This window comes from Rhipicephalus sanguineus, chromosome 2 (genome assembly GCF_013339695.2).
Source record: "Rhipicephalus sanguineus isolate Rsan-2018 chromosome 2, BIME_Rsan_1.4, whole genome shotgun sequence".
NCBI classification, from domain to species: Eukaryota; Metazoa; Arthropoda; class Arachnida; order Ixodida; family Ixodidae; genus Rhipicephalus; species Rhipicephalus sanguineus.
This window is the reverse complement of record NC_051177.1, coordinates 139,056,379-139,072,627: the sequence shown is the minus strand read 5'-3', so window position 1 is coordinate 139,072,627 and position 16,249 is coordinate 139,056,379. Positions and strand designations below refer to the sequence as shown.

Here is a 16,249-nt window from a genome sequence, read left to right as displayed (position 1 = left end):
GAACCCTAGCACGTGAGCTCGAAAGGGCAGGGCCTTTTAGGGGGTATTTACCGCAGAGTGATTACAAACTCGGATGTGCTGGTGGAAGGAATTACGAAAAGGCTCTTCTGGATGAAGATCCATGGATAAAGTATATCTGAGGAAAAGTGTCAACGCGTTCCCACAGTTCGCGTGCTCTTCCATAAACGCGAAGCAAGGAAAATTCGATATTGTTCCATATATCTACTGCTAGCGATCCCAGATTTCATTCCGCGATGTCCAGAAACCGAAGTGACAGACATTTTAGCGGCATGCATGTAGTTATTACTGAACATAGCTTTCCTTGCGTGCCGTGCGACGCTTGAAACGAGCTATCAGCAGCGTGTCTGGAACAGACGACGTCCGTCGATGAATCGCCGTCGCACTTTCTCGCTACCGATAAGCCTAGACGTCACGAGCCTCTGCGGAGAGCGCGTTTTGCTGTCGAGCCGACTTGCAGAACAGAGGCTACGTCGGCACCGTGCATGGCATCGTGGCTTACTCGGGACGCACGCGCGAGCGCTCTTTATTCAGCGGAATAATTCTTGGTCTATGGTTGCGACTTTGGCAGCCCCAAGATCAAGCTGCACATGTTCTGACGCGCCGGCGATGCGATTGCCGGTGATAAGGCCCCGAACGCGAGACTTTGGCGCAGCTGGCGCAGGAGTGGAATCACTGTAAATATGGTGTTTCACGCTTGTTGGTAGCAAATATCGCAACCTGTTTAGGGCACCTACAGCGCGGGCAATACTAGTTTTGAGAGAATAAATATGTGGTGACCAGGTCATATTCTCATGGAATATGTCCTGGTCTCCCAGGAATTTGGCTGTGCTCGACTGTTCAATATTTATTTTTTGAAATTGTAACTGAGGTTTAGAAGGCGTGTTCATTCCTTTTGATTTAAAGAGCAAGTATTTTGTTTTGCTTACATTTAATTGAAGTTTTATTTGCATTAAGCCACACATTTAATCTTTGTAGCCATGTGTTGGCTTGTTCAAAAATACTGAGCAATTCCCTTCCTGAGAAGAACACGTCGGTGTCATCGGCATATAGTATGATGTTAGAGTAGCCCTGTACCCGAACAATATCGTTGATGTACAACAAAAATAGAACAGGTCCTAAAACTGAGCCTTGGGGTACGCCGTATTTAACAGACTGAATTTCAGAAGTGACACCATTTACCATAGTGTACTGTGTTCTTGACGTTAGATAACTTTTTATTAAAGATAACGCGCCGCCACGAATACCATAGTGAGGTAGTTTTTCGAAGAGAATGTTATGTTGCACGCAATCGAAGGCTTTTCTAAAATCAAGAAATATACCAAGGGTTAGCATTCGGTTTTCAATGTTGTCAAGAATTTGTTCTTTTATTTCAAGTAAAGCTGTTTCTGAAGATTTATTTATGCAGAAACCATATTGCTCTTGTGCAATTATTTTGTTTGTGTTTAAAAAGCCACCCAATCTTTTGTTTATAACGTGTTCGGCAATTTTCGCGAAAACAGACAGTACGGAGATCGGCCTATAGTTATTCATATCGTTAACTGGGCCACCTTTATGAATAACGGTCACTCGGGCCAGCTTCATTTTATCCGGAAACACGCCAGTCAAAAGAATTAAATTACAGATATGTGCAAGAGGTACGCTTATATATTCGCTAACGGCTTTCAGCAGCTTCACCTTTACATCATCAGCACCAGCAGCACAACTGTCTTTTAACGATGAGATTATGTTCTGGACCTCCCGCTCATCAGTGGCCACCAAGAACAGAGTAGAAGAACACCGATTTGATATATATTCCGATGGAGTGACCGATACATTGGGTTGTGAAGATGAACCAACATCTGTAAAATGAGTATTGAATGCATTTGCAATCTGAACATCTGATAGCCTGCTTTGTTGAAGTTTAACTTTATTTGTTATAGAAACTCTACTCATTACCTCATTGATCGCCTTACACATGAGATTTGAATTTCCCGATGGAGCAGTGAACCTGTTCATATAATATTCTTGTTTGGCGCGTTTAATATCAGAGTTTAGTTTATTTCGTTCAGATTTGAACACCCGGAAATCATCTTCGCTTCTAGTTTTTAGAAAAGTTTGAAAGAGCCTGTTGCGTGATTTAATTCTGTTATAGAGCTCACGCGATATCCAAGGCTTTCTTGTTTTCTTGTGTTTTTTGAGCTTCGCAAGGGGGAAGCATCTGTCATATAAGAGCGAAAAGGTGGATATAAAAGCATCGTAAGCTGAGTTTGCGTTGGTATTCGCAGTAACTTCGTCCCAGGAAGAGATCAATTCTACGAATTTTTTTACGCTCTGTTCGGAATATGCCCTTTTGTAGTTTTCGTGTGTTCTTTGGCAAGGCGCTTTAGCAGGCAATAGACAATACATCGGTAAGTGATCGCTAAGATCACACATCAGGATGCCTGCTCTGGTATGTTCCGTAGGAAAACTTGTTACACAGAGGTCAAGCGTTGTCTTTGTTGTAGGTGTAATGCGTGTCGGCCCGTCAATGACATTTGAGCACCCGTATGATTCAAAAATTTCTTGAAAGCGCTTAAAAATCAAGATTGGTCGGACAAGCGTCTATGTTAAAGTCGCCTATTAAGGTTGTTTGAAGTTTGAGTTGAGTGCTTACTTCAAATAATTTTTCAGTAAATTCCAAAAACATGCTGACTGACCCTGAAGGTGGACGATAGACAAGTGCGATCAATGTTTTCATGCACTGAATACAAATACATTCACAGGATTCATTAACAACTTTAAGATCAGGAATTGTAGTATACAACAAATCAGAACGTACATAAATAGCAATGCCGCCACCACGCTTCTTCATTCGATGTGCAGACACACAGTCATATCCGGAAATTAAAACAGATTCGTCCTCTGATGTAAGCCACGTTTCACTGAAGCAAAGTATATCAAAGCGGTGCGGTGTTTCAGATCCAATAGATATAAATTAACATCATCAAACTTGTTTTTTAAACTCCTTATAGTCAGATGGAAAATAGAAAGAGGACACTGGTTTTTTAAAGTTGCGACATCACGAGAAAAGTGAAATTGCAGGGTCGCCATCTCGGTTTAACGAACCCGATACCCCTATTGCTATCACTTCTCGCGCTATCACTTCATGGCCTCAAGAGTGGCAAGGTCATCCTCACTACGTATGACCACAGCACGGTCACCGCTCTTTCTGCGCACCAGAACCTTTCCGTTTGAGTGCCATACGTAAGCGTATCCTGAAGTCTGGGTCCACTCCTTTGCCTTTGATAGCACAGCGCGTGATAGCCGTGTTATTTTCACACAGAAAAAAACGTGTCCGTCGTCCTTTAGTTGCTTCTTATTTGCAAGCCAGGTGTCGCAAAGTTCTTGGCGTGCAAAGCGTATAATGATGCCACGTGTTTTGCCTGGTTTAACCGGAAGTCTATGTATTGCAGCAACGTCACTCTTGTTCAAGAGTGGGAGCTTAATTTGAGCCGCTATTTCGTTCACCTTCATCATTAGGTCTTCCTTCTGGCATTCAGGAACACCGTGTATTTCAATATTTAACCTACGACTACGGCATTCGAAGTTGTCGAGATCCAGTTTGATCTGGGCCAATTCATTGCTCGGATCAGTGCGTTCAAGCTTGTCGACTCTGTTCGATAACTGCGAGGTAGCATTTTCTTGTGCCTGTAGCCTCTTCTGGAATTCATCGAATTTGTCAGAAAGATGTTGAACAGACGATTCCAGCTCCACCAATCTCATTGGCAAGACCAAAAGGGCATCAAGCTTCGCTTCGATTGACATAAGTCGAGTAGACAATTCAGTGGGTGGCGTTTTACGGGTGGTTTCAGCATCTGTCCCCTGCCCCACCCCTCGACACGATTCACATTTTCATGATTTCTTAGAGCTATCGCGCTTTCCAGCGAAAGCTTCTTCAGCTATACCGGAGCAAGTGCCAAAATGAAACTTGAATTTACACTCACAACAAGTCATGTACAAGCCATTATCGGGTACGGCTGAACGGCACACACAACACCGCGACATTTAAACAGGCACTAAAAATATTCACAACTCTAGCAGGTTTGGCAGCGGCGGCAGGTACATAAAAGAAATATCGATAGAACACACCAACCTGTAAAACACAGAAGCAGAGCTTTAAATTTGCCGTCCGTCTGTCGCTGCCGCCACTGCCAAAATGACCAGACACGCCTCCTGGTTTCCTTGGTCCCTCTGGTGTCGCTGCTGGCCCTGATGTCACGCAAGATTGTAGGGCCTTGATAAACTTCGGCGGGAATATGGAAAGAGCGTGGAGCAGAAGTTTCTTGTTTCGCTGGATAATAGGTCCAGAGTGCAGCAGGTTTGGTTGACAGTTTCCTTTTCTTTCTATCCTTCTTTCTCATTCATCCCTCTCTCACTGTTTCTCTCTATTTCTCATTCTATGCTACCGTATATACTCGCATAATGATCGCACTTTTTTTTGAAAAAAATTGACGCCAACTTCGGGGTGCGATCATTACACGGGGTAAATTTTCCGTGAAACAATATTCTGAGCACCGAAAACGCAAAGAAGTCGCTAATCTGAATTCTTACGATAGCTATCATGAACATAACCAAAAATAAAAGTAGATTAAGGCTTACCTTTGTAATAAAATGCACGCACTACGCAGGAGCTACATGCATGGAACAGTGCCCTTTTATTTTTGAACTCTCTGACCCCCTAACGTTCATTCTGAGTCCGAAGCGTCACTGGCGTCAGTGTCGTCGCCGCACGATTCCCTGTCGGAATCGGCAGTGTCTTCACTGTCCCACAGACGGTCATCTTCTGTCCCGTCGAGCGCGTTGGAAATGCCAGTCTTCTTAAAGCTCTTGACGACCACCTCGTCGGAAATGGTACTCCACGCTTCGAGAATCCATGAGCAGAGGACTTCCACAGAGGGTCTCCTGATTTTGCCACTTGGCGTGAAATCGTGGTCGCCCGCCGCCATCCACTCTGCGTACAGCCTCCGGACGTTGTCCTTGAACGGTTTGTTCAGTGACACGTCCAGAGGCTGTAGCAGCGAAGTTAGACCCCCAGGGATCACTGCGATTTCCGTGCGCCGCTCCTTCAGCTCGGTACGGACACTGTCAACGAGATGGCCCCGAAAGCTGTCCAGCACAAGAAGTGAAGGAAGCAGAAGCGCTCCTGCTCTTCGCCCCCAAACCGTCTTGATCCAATCGACCATGAGGTCTGCCGTCATCCACCCTTTTGCTTGAGCGCGGATGTGGATGCCACGGGGAAAGTTTCCCTTCGGAATTGTTTTCCGCTTCAGAATCACATACGGCGGCAGCTTCCGCCCGTCTGCCGTCACTGCGAGCATCACGGTGCACCGCTGCTTCTCCGCACCACACGTTTTCACGAGCACACTTCGAGCACCTTTCTCGTTCACAGTAGTGCTTCGAGGCATGTCAAACGTCAACGGCGTTTGGTCGGCGTTGCCTATCTGTGACAGCAGGAAACCGTTCTTCTGGCGTATCCTCGTGACGAACCTGTGAAAATCGATCACTTTGTCTTCGTACGCGGATGGAAGTCGCTGGCACAACGACGTCCGCCGCCTCAGCGACAGTCCATTCCGCCGCATGAAGCGTGTCGTCCAGCCGGAACTGGCGCGGAAGTCCTTTGTGGCTATTCCCAGCCTCCGGGAAACTGTGCGCGCCTGCGTCCGTACCATGTCTAACGACACGGCACAACCGTCTTTGCGCATGTCCCTCACGTATTCGAAAACTGCCTTTTCGATGTCGGGGAACTTGCCCGTTTTGGGTCCGCGGAAAGCCCGGCGCGTGCTGTTCGTAGCCATGAGCTTCTCGCGCTGTTTTTTCCAATATCGGATCCGGATTTCGTCGACGCCGAAATGTCTGCCGGCAGCGCGGTTTCCGTGCTCTAGCGCGTAATCAAGCGCGTTCAGCTTGAACGCGGCAGTAAAGCTCGCATATCGCCCCATGGTGAAACAGCGCTTCAACAGACGATCACAAAGCACAGCCAAAAAAACGTGGTGTCAGGTGACGCCGTGACGGGCGGCTGGGATGGCGGCGACACGGCTTTTTCAGTAATTATGGAAATGCGTCGGTAGCTTGTTGCTGCGGGATGACAACAGGTCGACCAACAGGCGGCCGCCGCTGTAACAGTGCGGGATAGCAAAACAAACATGGCGGCCCACAGAGCGAAGCGACCGCATTTTTTTTTCTTCTTTTCGTCAGTCACGGTGGTTGCGAGTACGTCACGCGCGTCAAAACAGTCTCTTCTGTCTAAATAAGGAATGCTTTCATTTAAATCAGTAAATTTACGGCATTAGCGTAGCGATGCCTGCTTTCAGATCACAGAAACAAAGATGGGCGCGTTCAGCTGCCACAGACATAAAACACATGGCGGGCATTCAGTGAAAACTGCGGCATTTGCCTTTACTGCAATCCTAAATGGCATGTTTCCGCCAACGGTGGGCAAAAATTACGAATATGTTTGGTGCGTGCAGTTCACTTGTCGAGTTTGGAAGAGTTATTAACGCAACATTCGACAGACGTAAATGCGATGATCATCGGCTAGACTTGGCACATGACATATCGATGCGGCAAGTTCGGGGTGCAATCATTACGCGGGGAAACAGAAAAATCGAATTTAGGCGACAAAATTTAGGGGTGCGATCATTACGCGAGTAAATACGGTAAATGCGTTACGTAAGCAGTTGTAGTGACAGTTGGCTAAAATCAGTTGTGGTGGTGGGGCTTGTGCAACGTCAATTGTCATTGAAGTGTTGGCTATCCGCTTTCATGACAATGCATCATAGATTACATACATACTCCTCTGTCTCTGGAAGCTATAGTCAAGCATTGCTGTACCACGGAGAAACACTCCAATGAATGTTAATTATGCATGTTATCACACCATAGGTCAGCAAACTAGACAGACAGATAGATAATGTCAAAACGCCGTTGGTTCGATAAGAAATGCTTCGTATTTAAAAAACACTATATGAATGTCATGTAGTCCGAGGAGTGTCCTTAACGTATGTAATATTGCATGGCAGAAGCATAGAATCACTCTAGGTGTCAAAACGTGAACTGCGAAATGAATGGTTGGTTTAAAGGCCCACCAATTACAAAGCACACAGACATAATTAATCATCATTATCAGCAACAGCACCAACAACGTGTGCAGCTGCGCAGGTGCATGTATTGCCTTACGGACACGTAGTGGGCACTTCCCAACTGTACTTGCAGTAGGCATTCTAGGATAGTTTGAAGTGGCCACTTTACACGTGCACAGACGTTCCTTTCCTTACATGTGGCATGGTTGTGGTGTCCACTGAGAAGTGAAGCCAGGCTAACGATAGAGGAGGTGATTCAAACGAGGCCCGATTATGCTATCGTGTTCTGCTCTTGAAGGTGAAGCTCAAGCGTCCTCCCAGTTCTTTTTTTATGTTTTGGCACCACCACACTACGTGGTGCTATATGGCAGTATGCAAATTATAAAGCATTAAAAGCATTATGGCAATGCCTTGACCTAGACTGCACACGTGAGCAAGCATTACATACAAATGATTTAACCACTCTATCATGTTTCATTGCATACTGAGCTATGCACAAGAAGGAAAAACTCATTTCTCAAGAGAAAATCTGTTTAAAGGTAGTCATTATAATATCTATATTTAGGTGGCTAACACCACTTTCAATGCATTTGCCAAATCTTGGTATTCTGCACCAAGTAGTAGCAAACTTAGTCTCGGTTGCCAAATTGCCTTCCATTAACAGTGTAAGTCATGCACAAGCTCAATTTTATCATAATGAAAGCTGCTGACAAAAGGCAGACTAATTACTGCATACCAACAAGCAGGAAAGAAGACTTTAACATGATTTGCACATATTATTAAGAAACAAACAACTGCATCTTCAGCTTGCATAAGCCTACATACGTACCTTGAAGTTCAAATGTAATGTCGCAGAGGATGTGAATGCATGGGCTCATACTATTTCAGTTGCCTTTTGCGCTAGAAATGCCACTGCCTGGGCACCTGCAAACAGACATGATAAATGAGTGTTATGGTAAGCACAAATATGCCAAGAATGATAATGCTTACTCTGGTGTTTCATCATCTCTGTGCGTGCCACTGCCATGACCTGTTGAAATGCAGGCGTGGTGTGCCAGAGCTGTGGCATGCCTCGTGATGGTGGAAGGACACATTATTGGCACCTCTGGAAATATACGATTAAGGCATTGATATTGCAAGTACAGGCAAAAATAGACGAGCTTACGTTTGCATTCTGCCACCTCCACTTGCGTGCCAATGCTGGGCATGGAGCAAATGTTTTCTGCTGCAGTGCTGGTATTGAAGGACACACAGCTACCCGGTCTACCAGTGAAATACATGTTAGTGATAAAAGGGCCTTTGGTTGGCGTTTCTGGAAGTATGCGATGAAAGCGTTGAGATTATGAGTACAAATCAGAATTTAATCTCAAATCGAATTCGGATCGAATAGTGGCCAAAAATATCGAATATCGAATAGTATATTTACATGAAATGTGTACCGCCAGTTACGGCAAGACAAAGGAAAAATCAGAGACGCTACAGCGTGCCGAGAGCTTCATTACACACTTGTTCAGGAGTGGCTTTTGTTTCAGCTTTTATAGGCGCGCAGGCATGTTGATAGAAGAACCGCCATTCCAATCAGCAGCGGCACTCCTTACCTCCTAACAGAGGTGGCTACGGTAGCCAGTTTTCTTTCTCCATCGTAGAGCAATAAGGCTCATCTGACAACGGTAATGTTGTGCTTCATCGCTAAGGGTGCTCCGGGCCCAAAAGTCTTCGAGCGCCCGTTCACAGCAGCGTCTTAACTGCACGCTGGACCGATGGGGGTTTCCCAACTTGTGGTGCGGTGCAGTGCGGCAGTGGCGACTGCCCAGCGTGAACAAATTTTTACATGCAAAGCCAATCACCGAGGGCTTCACAGGCCAAAGTCGGAACGTTTTACGGCGCTTGCGGCATATGTGACCGAACTACGCAAGAAGTCCATGCCTTCGTTTCGGGAGCAAAGTTGTGAAGGAGTGGACAGTTTTCTCATGTGTTTTTCTACGTGCGGAAATGACAATCTCCTTTAAGATCAACATGCGCTCACTTTTGAACCAGGATGTCAGTGAAAGTTTAACGAACAGCGACGTTAGCGTTAGTTTTAGCCACCATACCCTAACCAAGTCGCACCATTGGCCTTCGTCGTGTTTTAGATATTCGTCATAACGTAGTTCAGCGCAAAAAACAGGAAACAGACAAGTGAGAGAACAAGGACACAGCGCATTCTTCCAACTAAAGTTTATTCGATTGGGACGCATGTATATATACACACAGGGAAAGCAAGAAAAGAAAAAAGAAAAAACCAGGAAGTAAAAACCGAAAGGTGAAAAGAAGAAAAGTGCCGATAAGTCACACACGTGTGCCAACACAGTATCGGGGCACCTCGGCATCCACGTGCAGGATTGTGAGTGTAGGCCCCTCTTTGAAAACACTGCGGTCCTTGCACGCAGTCGGGACCAAAGGGTGAGGGAAATCATCGAGGCTGAGGAAATTAAACGGTCTGGGGACGCATGCGTAAGCATGCCTTCCTTGCATCTTTCTGACAAAGAGCTTTTGTTTTTGGCGAGTCATGGGAAGGGGGGCGGTGTTGGCACACGTGTGTGACTTATCGGCACTTTTCTTCTTTTCACCTTTCGGTTTTTACTTCCTGTTTTTTTCTTTTTTCTTTTCTTGCTTTCCCTGTGTGTATATATACATGCGTCCCAATCCAATAAACTTTAGTTGGAAGAATGCGCTGTGTCCTTGTCCTCTCACTTGTCTGTTTCCTGTTTTTTGCGCTGAACTACGTTATGACTGACTCGTTCCAACTCGCCCAACAAGCAACGTTGCTAAGTTAGATATTCGTCCTGTCGAATTATTCGAAACTTCGAATACTAGCGATTCGAAAGTCTAATCGAATTATTCGATTAGGAACTATTCGATTCGAATTCGAAACTCGAATATTCGCACACCCCTAGAGAATTGGCAAGCTTACGTTCATGCTCTGTCACCTCTGCTTGATTGCCTGTACTAGGAATGAAGCAAATGTTTGCTGGTGAAATGCTTGTACCAAAGGGAAGATGGCTCCCTGGCATTGCAACATTTTTCACTGTCGGAGAAGGATCCATGACAGGCACCACTGCAATAACACAACCGAAGCACTGAGGTGGCTAGCACAAGTGAGAATGGGAAAGCTTACGTATGTATTCTGGCACCTTTGCTTGAGCGCCAATGCCAGGCACAATGTAGATGCTTGATGCTGAAGTACTGGCATTCAAAGATGGAGATGTACTAGGTGCAGCAGCAATATTTTGCTGGGTGACGAAGGAACCCCCTTTTGGCAGCACTGAAAGTACAGAACCAGAGCATTGAAACTGCTAGCACAAACGAGAATGGGCAAGCTTACATTTGCGTTCTGTCACCTTTGTTTGAGTGCTTATGCCAGGCATAATACGAATGCTTGCTGGTGAACTGCTGGTATTAAGGCATGAAGACCTGCTTGGTACAGCAGCAATATTTTTCTTGGAAATGGAAAGACCTCCTTTTGGCAGCACTGAAAGTACAAAACTAAGGTAGTGAGATTGCTAGCACAAACAAGAATAGGCAAACTTACATTTGCGTTCTTGCACTTTTGTTTGAGTGCGGATGCCTTGCATGATGCAAACGCTTGCTGGTGAAGTTTTGGTACTGAACGATGAAGCTCCACTTGCTCTAGCAGCATTATTGTTCTCAGTGATGGTAGGACCCTCTTTTGGCAGCACTGAAAGTACAAAAATAAGGCAATGAGATTGCTAATAAAAGCAAGAATAGGCAAATGTACAGTTTACCTTCTGTAACCATCATTTGTGGCCTAATGCCAGGCATGGTGCAAATGCTTGCTGGTGAAGTCCTGGTAATGAAGGATGAAGGTCCACTTGCTCTAGCAGCAATATTGTTCTCAGTGATGGCAGGACCCTCTTTTGGCAGCACTGAAAGTACACAAATAAGGCAATGAGATTTCTAATACAAGCAAGAATAGGCAAATGTACAGTTTACCTTCTGTCACCATCATTTGTGGCCTAATGCCAGGCATGGTGCAAATGCTTGCTGGTGAAGTCCTGGTAATGAAGGATGAAGGTCCACTTGCTCTAGCGGCAATATTTTTCTCAGTGATGGCAAGAACCCCTTTAGGCACCACTGAAAGTACACACATAAAACAATGAGATTGCTAGTACAAGTGAGAATAGGCAAATGTATGTTTACCTTCTGTCAACATCATTTGTGGGCTAATGCCAGGCATGACGAGGGTGTTAACTGGTGAAGAGCTCCAATTTGAGGACAAACAGCTCTTTGGTGTAACAGTCACATTCTCCTCAATGAAAGGAAGACCCCCATTTGTCGCCACTAGAATTGCACAAATAAGGCTCTAACACAGTCACAACAGGCGAGGATGGGCAGGCTTACAATTGCAATATCCAGGCGCCGCCTGTGTGCCAATGGAACGCTTTATAAAAAAGCAGTTGGTGTGTTGATCTTTCCGTATCCCTGAAAGTACACAGGACATAAAGCACTGAGATCACCACAGCAGGCCAGCAAGGTCAAAGGGTATTCAAATTGAATCACATTCGATTAAATCTTCGAATCAAATTAACAACCGGTAAATGTGAGTATTTTTCAAATGGTTCTATATTTCAGGATGTTGACTGCACCCAAATAAACAAAATATTGGTGTAAAGAGTACAATTAATTTGCTACTCGAGGGCACAGTACAGAGGTCAACACACTTGTCTAGAATGCCGGAGCATTGCACTTGGGGCTGCATGAGTGACATCTACAGTTAACACGTGGTTTGAGACTGGCCACATCTGAGCATGCGCAGACCCCCAATGACGCGCCTGTCTTGCATTTTCCTTCCTTGTTTATCACTACAGCCACAACTGTTTCAGCCATCAGAAGCGCTGTTGATGGTGTAGCATGGAAGGAAAAAAAGAAAGAAGTTTGCACAGCTTTACTGACTGAACGTCACGAAGACTGATGAAACAGAAATGCTGGTGTCTTTTGCTTATCTTTAAGGTCTGTTTTACTAAGTACTGTTTTAGCTGTGGTACAGCGAAGACTATGTTGTGCCACTAATCCATCCATCTGCTCCAGCTGTGGCCACTCTTTTTCGGCAAAGGATTTTCCAGGACTTTCAAGCCAGAGTGGTATTCTTTTCGGTGCTGGGTGGCCAAGCAATTTTCGTCCCGATGAACCTTGTCATAGTGTAAGCATGACACCACCTCCCAGATCGAAACACACGGTCTTCGGCTCTTCCCTGTTGCTTAACCTCGGATTCCCTTGCTCGGAGCTCGGGATTAGCACATAGTCGCCGGGCCCATACTCGAGAAGCTTCCTCCCGTTTCTCTAGCCACGATGCTTCTCTTCCAAACACAGTTATTTCTTCATCCTTGCCATCACCGAACGTCACACCCCACTATCTCTCCCCAGAAAGCGCCGCACCACCACTACACTGCAGTCTCTCTCTCCTCGGCTTCGCCCACCTGTCGCTTGGCGCGCACTCTCCCTTTCTCATCCTCGCCGCTCTTCAAACAAATGTGCCTGGTGTGCGCTTATCATTGGCTCTCCACCTCCTTGGCTCCACCCACACCACTTGCGCCTCGTTCCCTCTCCACTTCTTCACTATACTATGCATTCCCTCTCCCGTCCCTCTCTTAGCTGTTGCCTTGCTATGCTATACCTCCTCTCGCTCTTCATTTAGCCCTCACCCAGATGCTCTGAGTTTTTGCGTACGCTCCCAACTGTTCAACTTTGACCTTAAACAGCTCCGCTGTTAAAACATGCAATATGTCCACGACGGACTGCCGGAATTATGATACGGCTAGCCAAGAAAAGTCTTGCATACAGCATAGCTTGCATCAGGCACCGAGCTGGGCGTTTCCCTACATTTTTCCCTGCACCACGGACAATGCTTCTGACATTCAAAACTGTTGTAGTCATGGCAATAAGCAAGGAGAGAAAATGCAAAGCAGGCACATCACTGGGGGGCGTGCATGCTCAGGTGTGGCCTATCTCAAACGACATGTTATCTGTAGATGTCGCCCATGCAATCCCGAGTGAGACGCTCCTGCGTTCTAGACGAGTGTTGACCTCTGTAGATGCAATAAAACATCAGAGCTTGCTCAATGGAGCATGCTATGTCAGTCAAGGAGCCAGACTGATCCAACTCTACAATGATGATTTGCACAATCTTAATGGTTCTGAACATGTGAAGAACCCATTTATTTGCTCTCAGTGCTCAATTTGTGCTTTTTTGTTTTGTTTGACGAAATTATGAATAATACAATGTGAACATCATTAATAGAGAAAGCATTTCTAACAATGACAGTTAACTATCAAATGAAAAGTACCAGAAAGGTATTCAATTTGATACACCTCCTGCGACTATTCTATCCCATTTGGTCTGAAAAACCCCACCATGGTTGTCTAGTGATTATGGTGCTCAACTGCCGACCCGAAGGTCGTGGGATTGAATCACAGCCACAGGACACAAAACAATAGAGGTGTGTGAGCTTAGATTCAGGCACATCAGTGATGCTACCGAGGACTTCTGATTTGGAGCAATTTTTGGAGCAGCAAAATTTCCGTTTTGGAGCACTTTGGAGCAGGAAAAATTTTCATCTTGGAGCACTTTTGAGCAGATAATTTTGCATCTGGGAGCACTCTGGAGCAGCAAATTCTACATCCTGGAGTGCACTACAGAAGCATATTGCATTAACATTCAAGCACCTGAAAATTATGGGGCTCTTATGAAGGCTAGAAATATTTGGATTCATTGCAATTCTCACGGAAAAAATCATCTCAGGAGAACTCCATACTTCACTCGCTAATGAAAAAATAGAGAGAGAGAGAGAGAGAAATAGATTAAAAGGAAGAGGCAGGGAGGTTAACCCGGCGCGAGTGACCGGTTTGCTACCCTGCACAGGGGTGGGGATATAGGGGTCGGAAAGAGGACAGAGAGAGAGGGAGATAAAATAAAAACAAAGCAAAAAACGCACACATGCACACACATGCAGGACGTCCTACCAGAGCCGTTCCGATAGACCGGTTGAACGCAGAAAGCGCATTAGCGCCTGCACAGCCTTCTTCTGTGACGTTAAGTCCTGTCGGTGGCGCAGGATTCTTTCTTCCGAAAGATTTCGGTCGTCCAGTTTATCAAGCGCGTTGCAAAGCGACTGTCTTTGCGAACAGTACTGTGGACAGTCGCAAAGAATATGCTCAATCGCTTCATCACTTCCGCAGTGGTCACAAGCTGCGGTGTCGGCCATTCCTATGCGGAACGCGTACGCGTAGGTAAATGTGAAACCCAACCATAACCTGCAAAAAATGACTCATGCAGTTGAGTGTTCTGGATTAACCTCTTCGGCGATTATTTTCGACACTAGCAAATAAACAGAATACCGGATAAATAAAATTGCAATTTATGAAATAAAACTCTAAATACATCTATGTGGTTATCAGCAGACGTGGTAAACAAACGCCGTGATGTACAGCAGTGCCTCAATGGCAAAGAGCCACACTGTCCCTAATGCATTCCCCTAAGAAAACTCCAAGGCGAAAGCCAGGTTCTTTTTCTTCTCGATCGACGGATTGATTCTCCCCCTCCCTCTCTGCAAGCTTTCAGCACCTCACATGGTTTTGCACTACCTCCTTGATCGGTGCACCGATCACGGAAGCAGTGTAAAGCGACGATGTCATGTGATTACATCATCACGTGACATCACGATATATGACGCCATGTTGGCGTCACAAGTTTTGACGATGTATGACGTGATGATGACAACATCGCATGATTATTTTTTACATCGCATGATTATTTTTTACATCAATCGAACGCCGCCGATGGTCAATTTTCGTGTTTGATAAAGCATCTAAGGCTTTCGCATTATTATTGCGTATTGAAAGTTAACAGCCTGGCCGTTAACAACCTGGCCTTACATACCAAACTGTCCCCGACCATGTCACCTTTGTGCCATGCGCGAAACAGCTTCGCTTATCATCCACTTCACAGCTCCTCAATTTTTAAAAAATTTTTATTGTGATAGCAATTATATGGACACTCTAGGCGGATTTTTACCGTCGCTGTTGCCGTAATTTCACGTATGAAGTCCAATATAATAACATCACCACGCGTATTCTAGCTGCGGGTAAAAGCTCGCGAGTGCTGGCGACGAACGCGGCTGAAGCGGAGATTAAACTAGCCGGCCGTCTGTCTCCATCGCACGGAGAGCGTGAGATAACATCCTCCCGCGTGCGGGCCTGCCGTCGATTGCTCATCAAACATAGAGGAAACGCCCTGCCCGTCTTTCGTAAGGAGCATGAAGGGACGCCAGGGGAGCAGGGGGGGCGGGACAACCGCATCGTTCGAAAGGCACTGTCGCTTGCGCGCGCACTATCTCGAGGCATCAGGAGACGGCTCGTAAACTTGCTGTGCTCTCAACGCTTACTTCGCGTTTAGAGAACTCAGAGCACGAAAACACTTCGGTTCCTGGAGTGGCCATATCCCCTTAAACCAGCGTTTTGTTGAGTTACGCGAGATCGGATCCAAAAGAGTTAGCTGCTAGCCTTACTTCGTTTAACAATAAAATTTGTTGATATCGCATTCATTGCTTCGCCCTTAAGCGAAACTGAGTTTTTTTAACCGTCAGCTATTGACCCTTGAACGTGAGGGGCGGACGTGTAACATGGCGCAGCCGCTTCACTGTGGGCCGTCAGCGACGGGCCCGCTACAGCTGCGCATTTGCGGCTGCTCCGACCAGGAGATATGCTTTTATTAATCAGATGACATTTTTAAAAAAGCAAGCAAAAAATTTGAATTGGAACCCTAGCTCGTGAGCTCAAAAGGGCAGGGCCTTTTAGGGGCTATTTACCGAAGAGTGATTACAAACTCGGACGTGCTGGCGGAAGGAATTACGAAAAAGCTGTTCTGGATGAAGATCTATGGATAAAATATATCTGAGGAAAAGTGTCAACGCGTTTCCACCGTTCGCGTGCTCTTCCATAAACGCGAAGCAAGGAAAATTCGATATTGTTCCATATCTACTGCTAGCGATCCCAGATTTCATTCCGCGATGTTCAGAAACAGAAGTGACAGACATTTTAGCGGCACGCATGTAGTTATTACTGAACATTGCTTT

General features: G+C 45.7%; 2 protein-coding genes across 8 annotated transcripts in view; one reads left to right on the top strand and one right to left on the bottom strand.

The window, feature by feature from the left end:
• Positions 1 to 16,249, top strand: part of LOC119383707 (calumenin-B-like) — a 583,129-nt gene that overhangs the window by 144,847 nt on the left and 422,033 nt on the right. The gene's annotated exons all lie outside the window — the stretch shown is intronic.
• LOC119383709 (uncharacterized) overlaps positions 1 to 16,249 on the bottom strand; it is a 43,620-nt gene that overhangs the window by 5,360 nt on the left and 22,011 nt on the right. For 5 of the 7 annotated variants that reach the window (XM_049412627.1, XM_049412626.1, XM_037651982.1 and 2 more), the window contains 12 exons: positions 11,520 to 11,600; positions 11,319 to 11,459; positions 11,112 to 11,252; positions 10,904 to 11,044; positions 10,690 to 10,836; positions 10,483 to 10,629; positions 10,276 to 10,422; positions 10,072 to 10,215; positions 8,284 to 8,430; positions 8,109 to 8,223; positions 7,948 to 8,042; positions 4,133 to 4,282 (listed from right to left, as the gene is read on the bottom strand). In XM_049412627.1, coding sequence (XP_049268584.1) covers positions 8,003 to 8,042; positions 8,109 to 8,223; positions 8,284 to 8,430; positions 10,072 to 10,215; positions 10,276 to 10,422; positions 10,483 to 10,629; positions 10,690 to 10,836; positions 10,904 to 11,044; positions 11,112 to 11,252; positions 11,319 to 11,459; positions 11,520 to 11,600 — 1,391 coding nt within the window. In that variant the 3' untranslated portion in view covers positions 4,133 to 4,282; positions 7,948 to 8,002. Of the gene's footprint in view, positions 1 to 1,752; positions 1,860 to 4,132; positions 4,283 to 7,947; positions 8,043 to 8,108; positions 8,224 to 8,283; positions 8,431 to 10,071; positions 10,216 to 10,275; positions 10,423 to 10,482; positions 10,630 to 10,689; positions 10,837 to 10,903; positions 11,045 to 11,111; positions 11,253 to 11,318; positions 11,460 to 11,519; positions 11,601 to 16,249 lie in introns of those variants that run through there. The other 2 variants (XM_037651981.2, XM_037651978.2) reach the window with 2 other exon arrangements.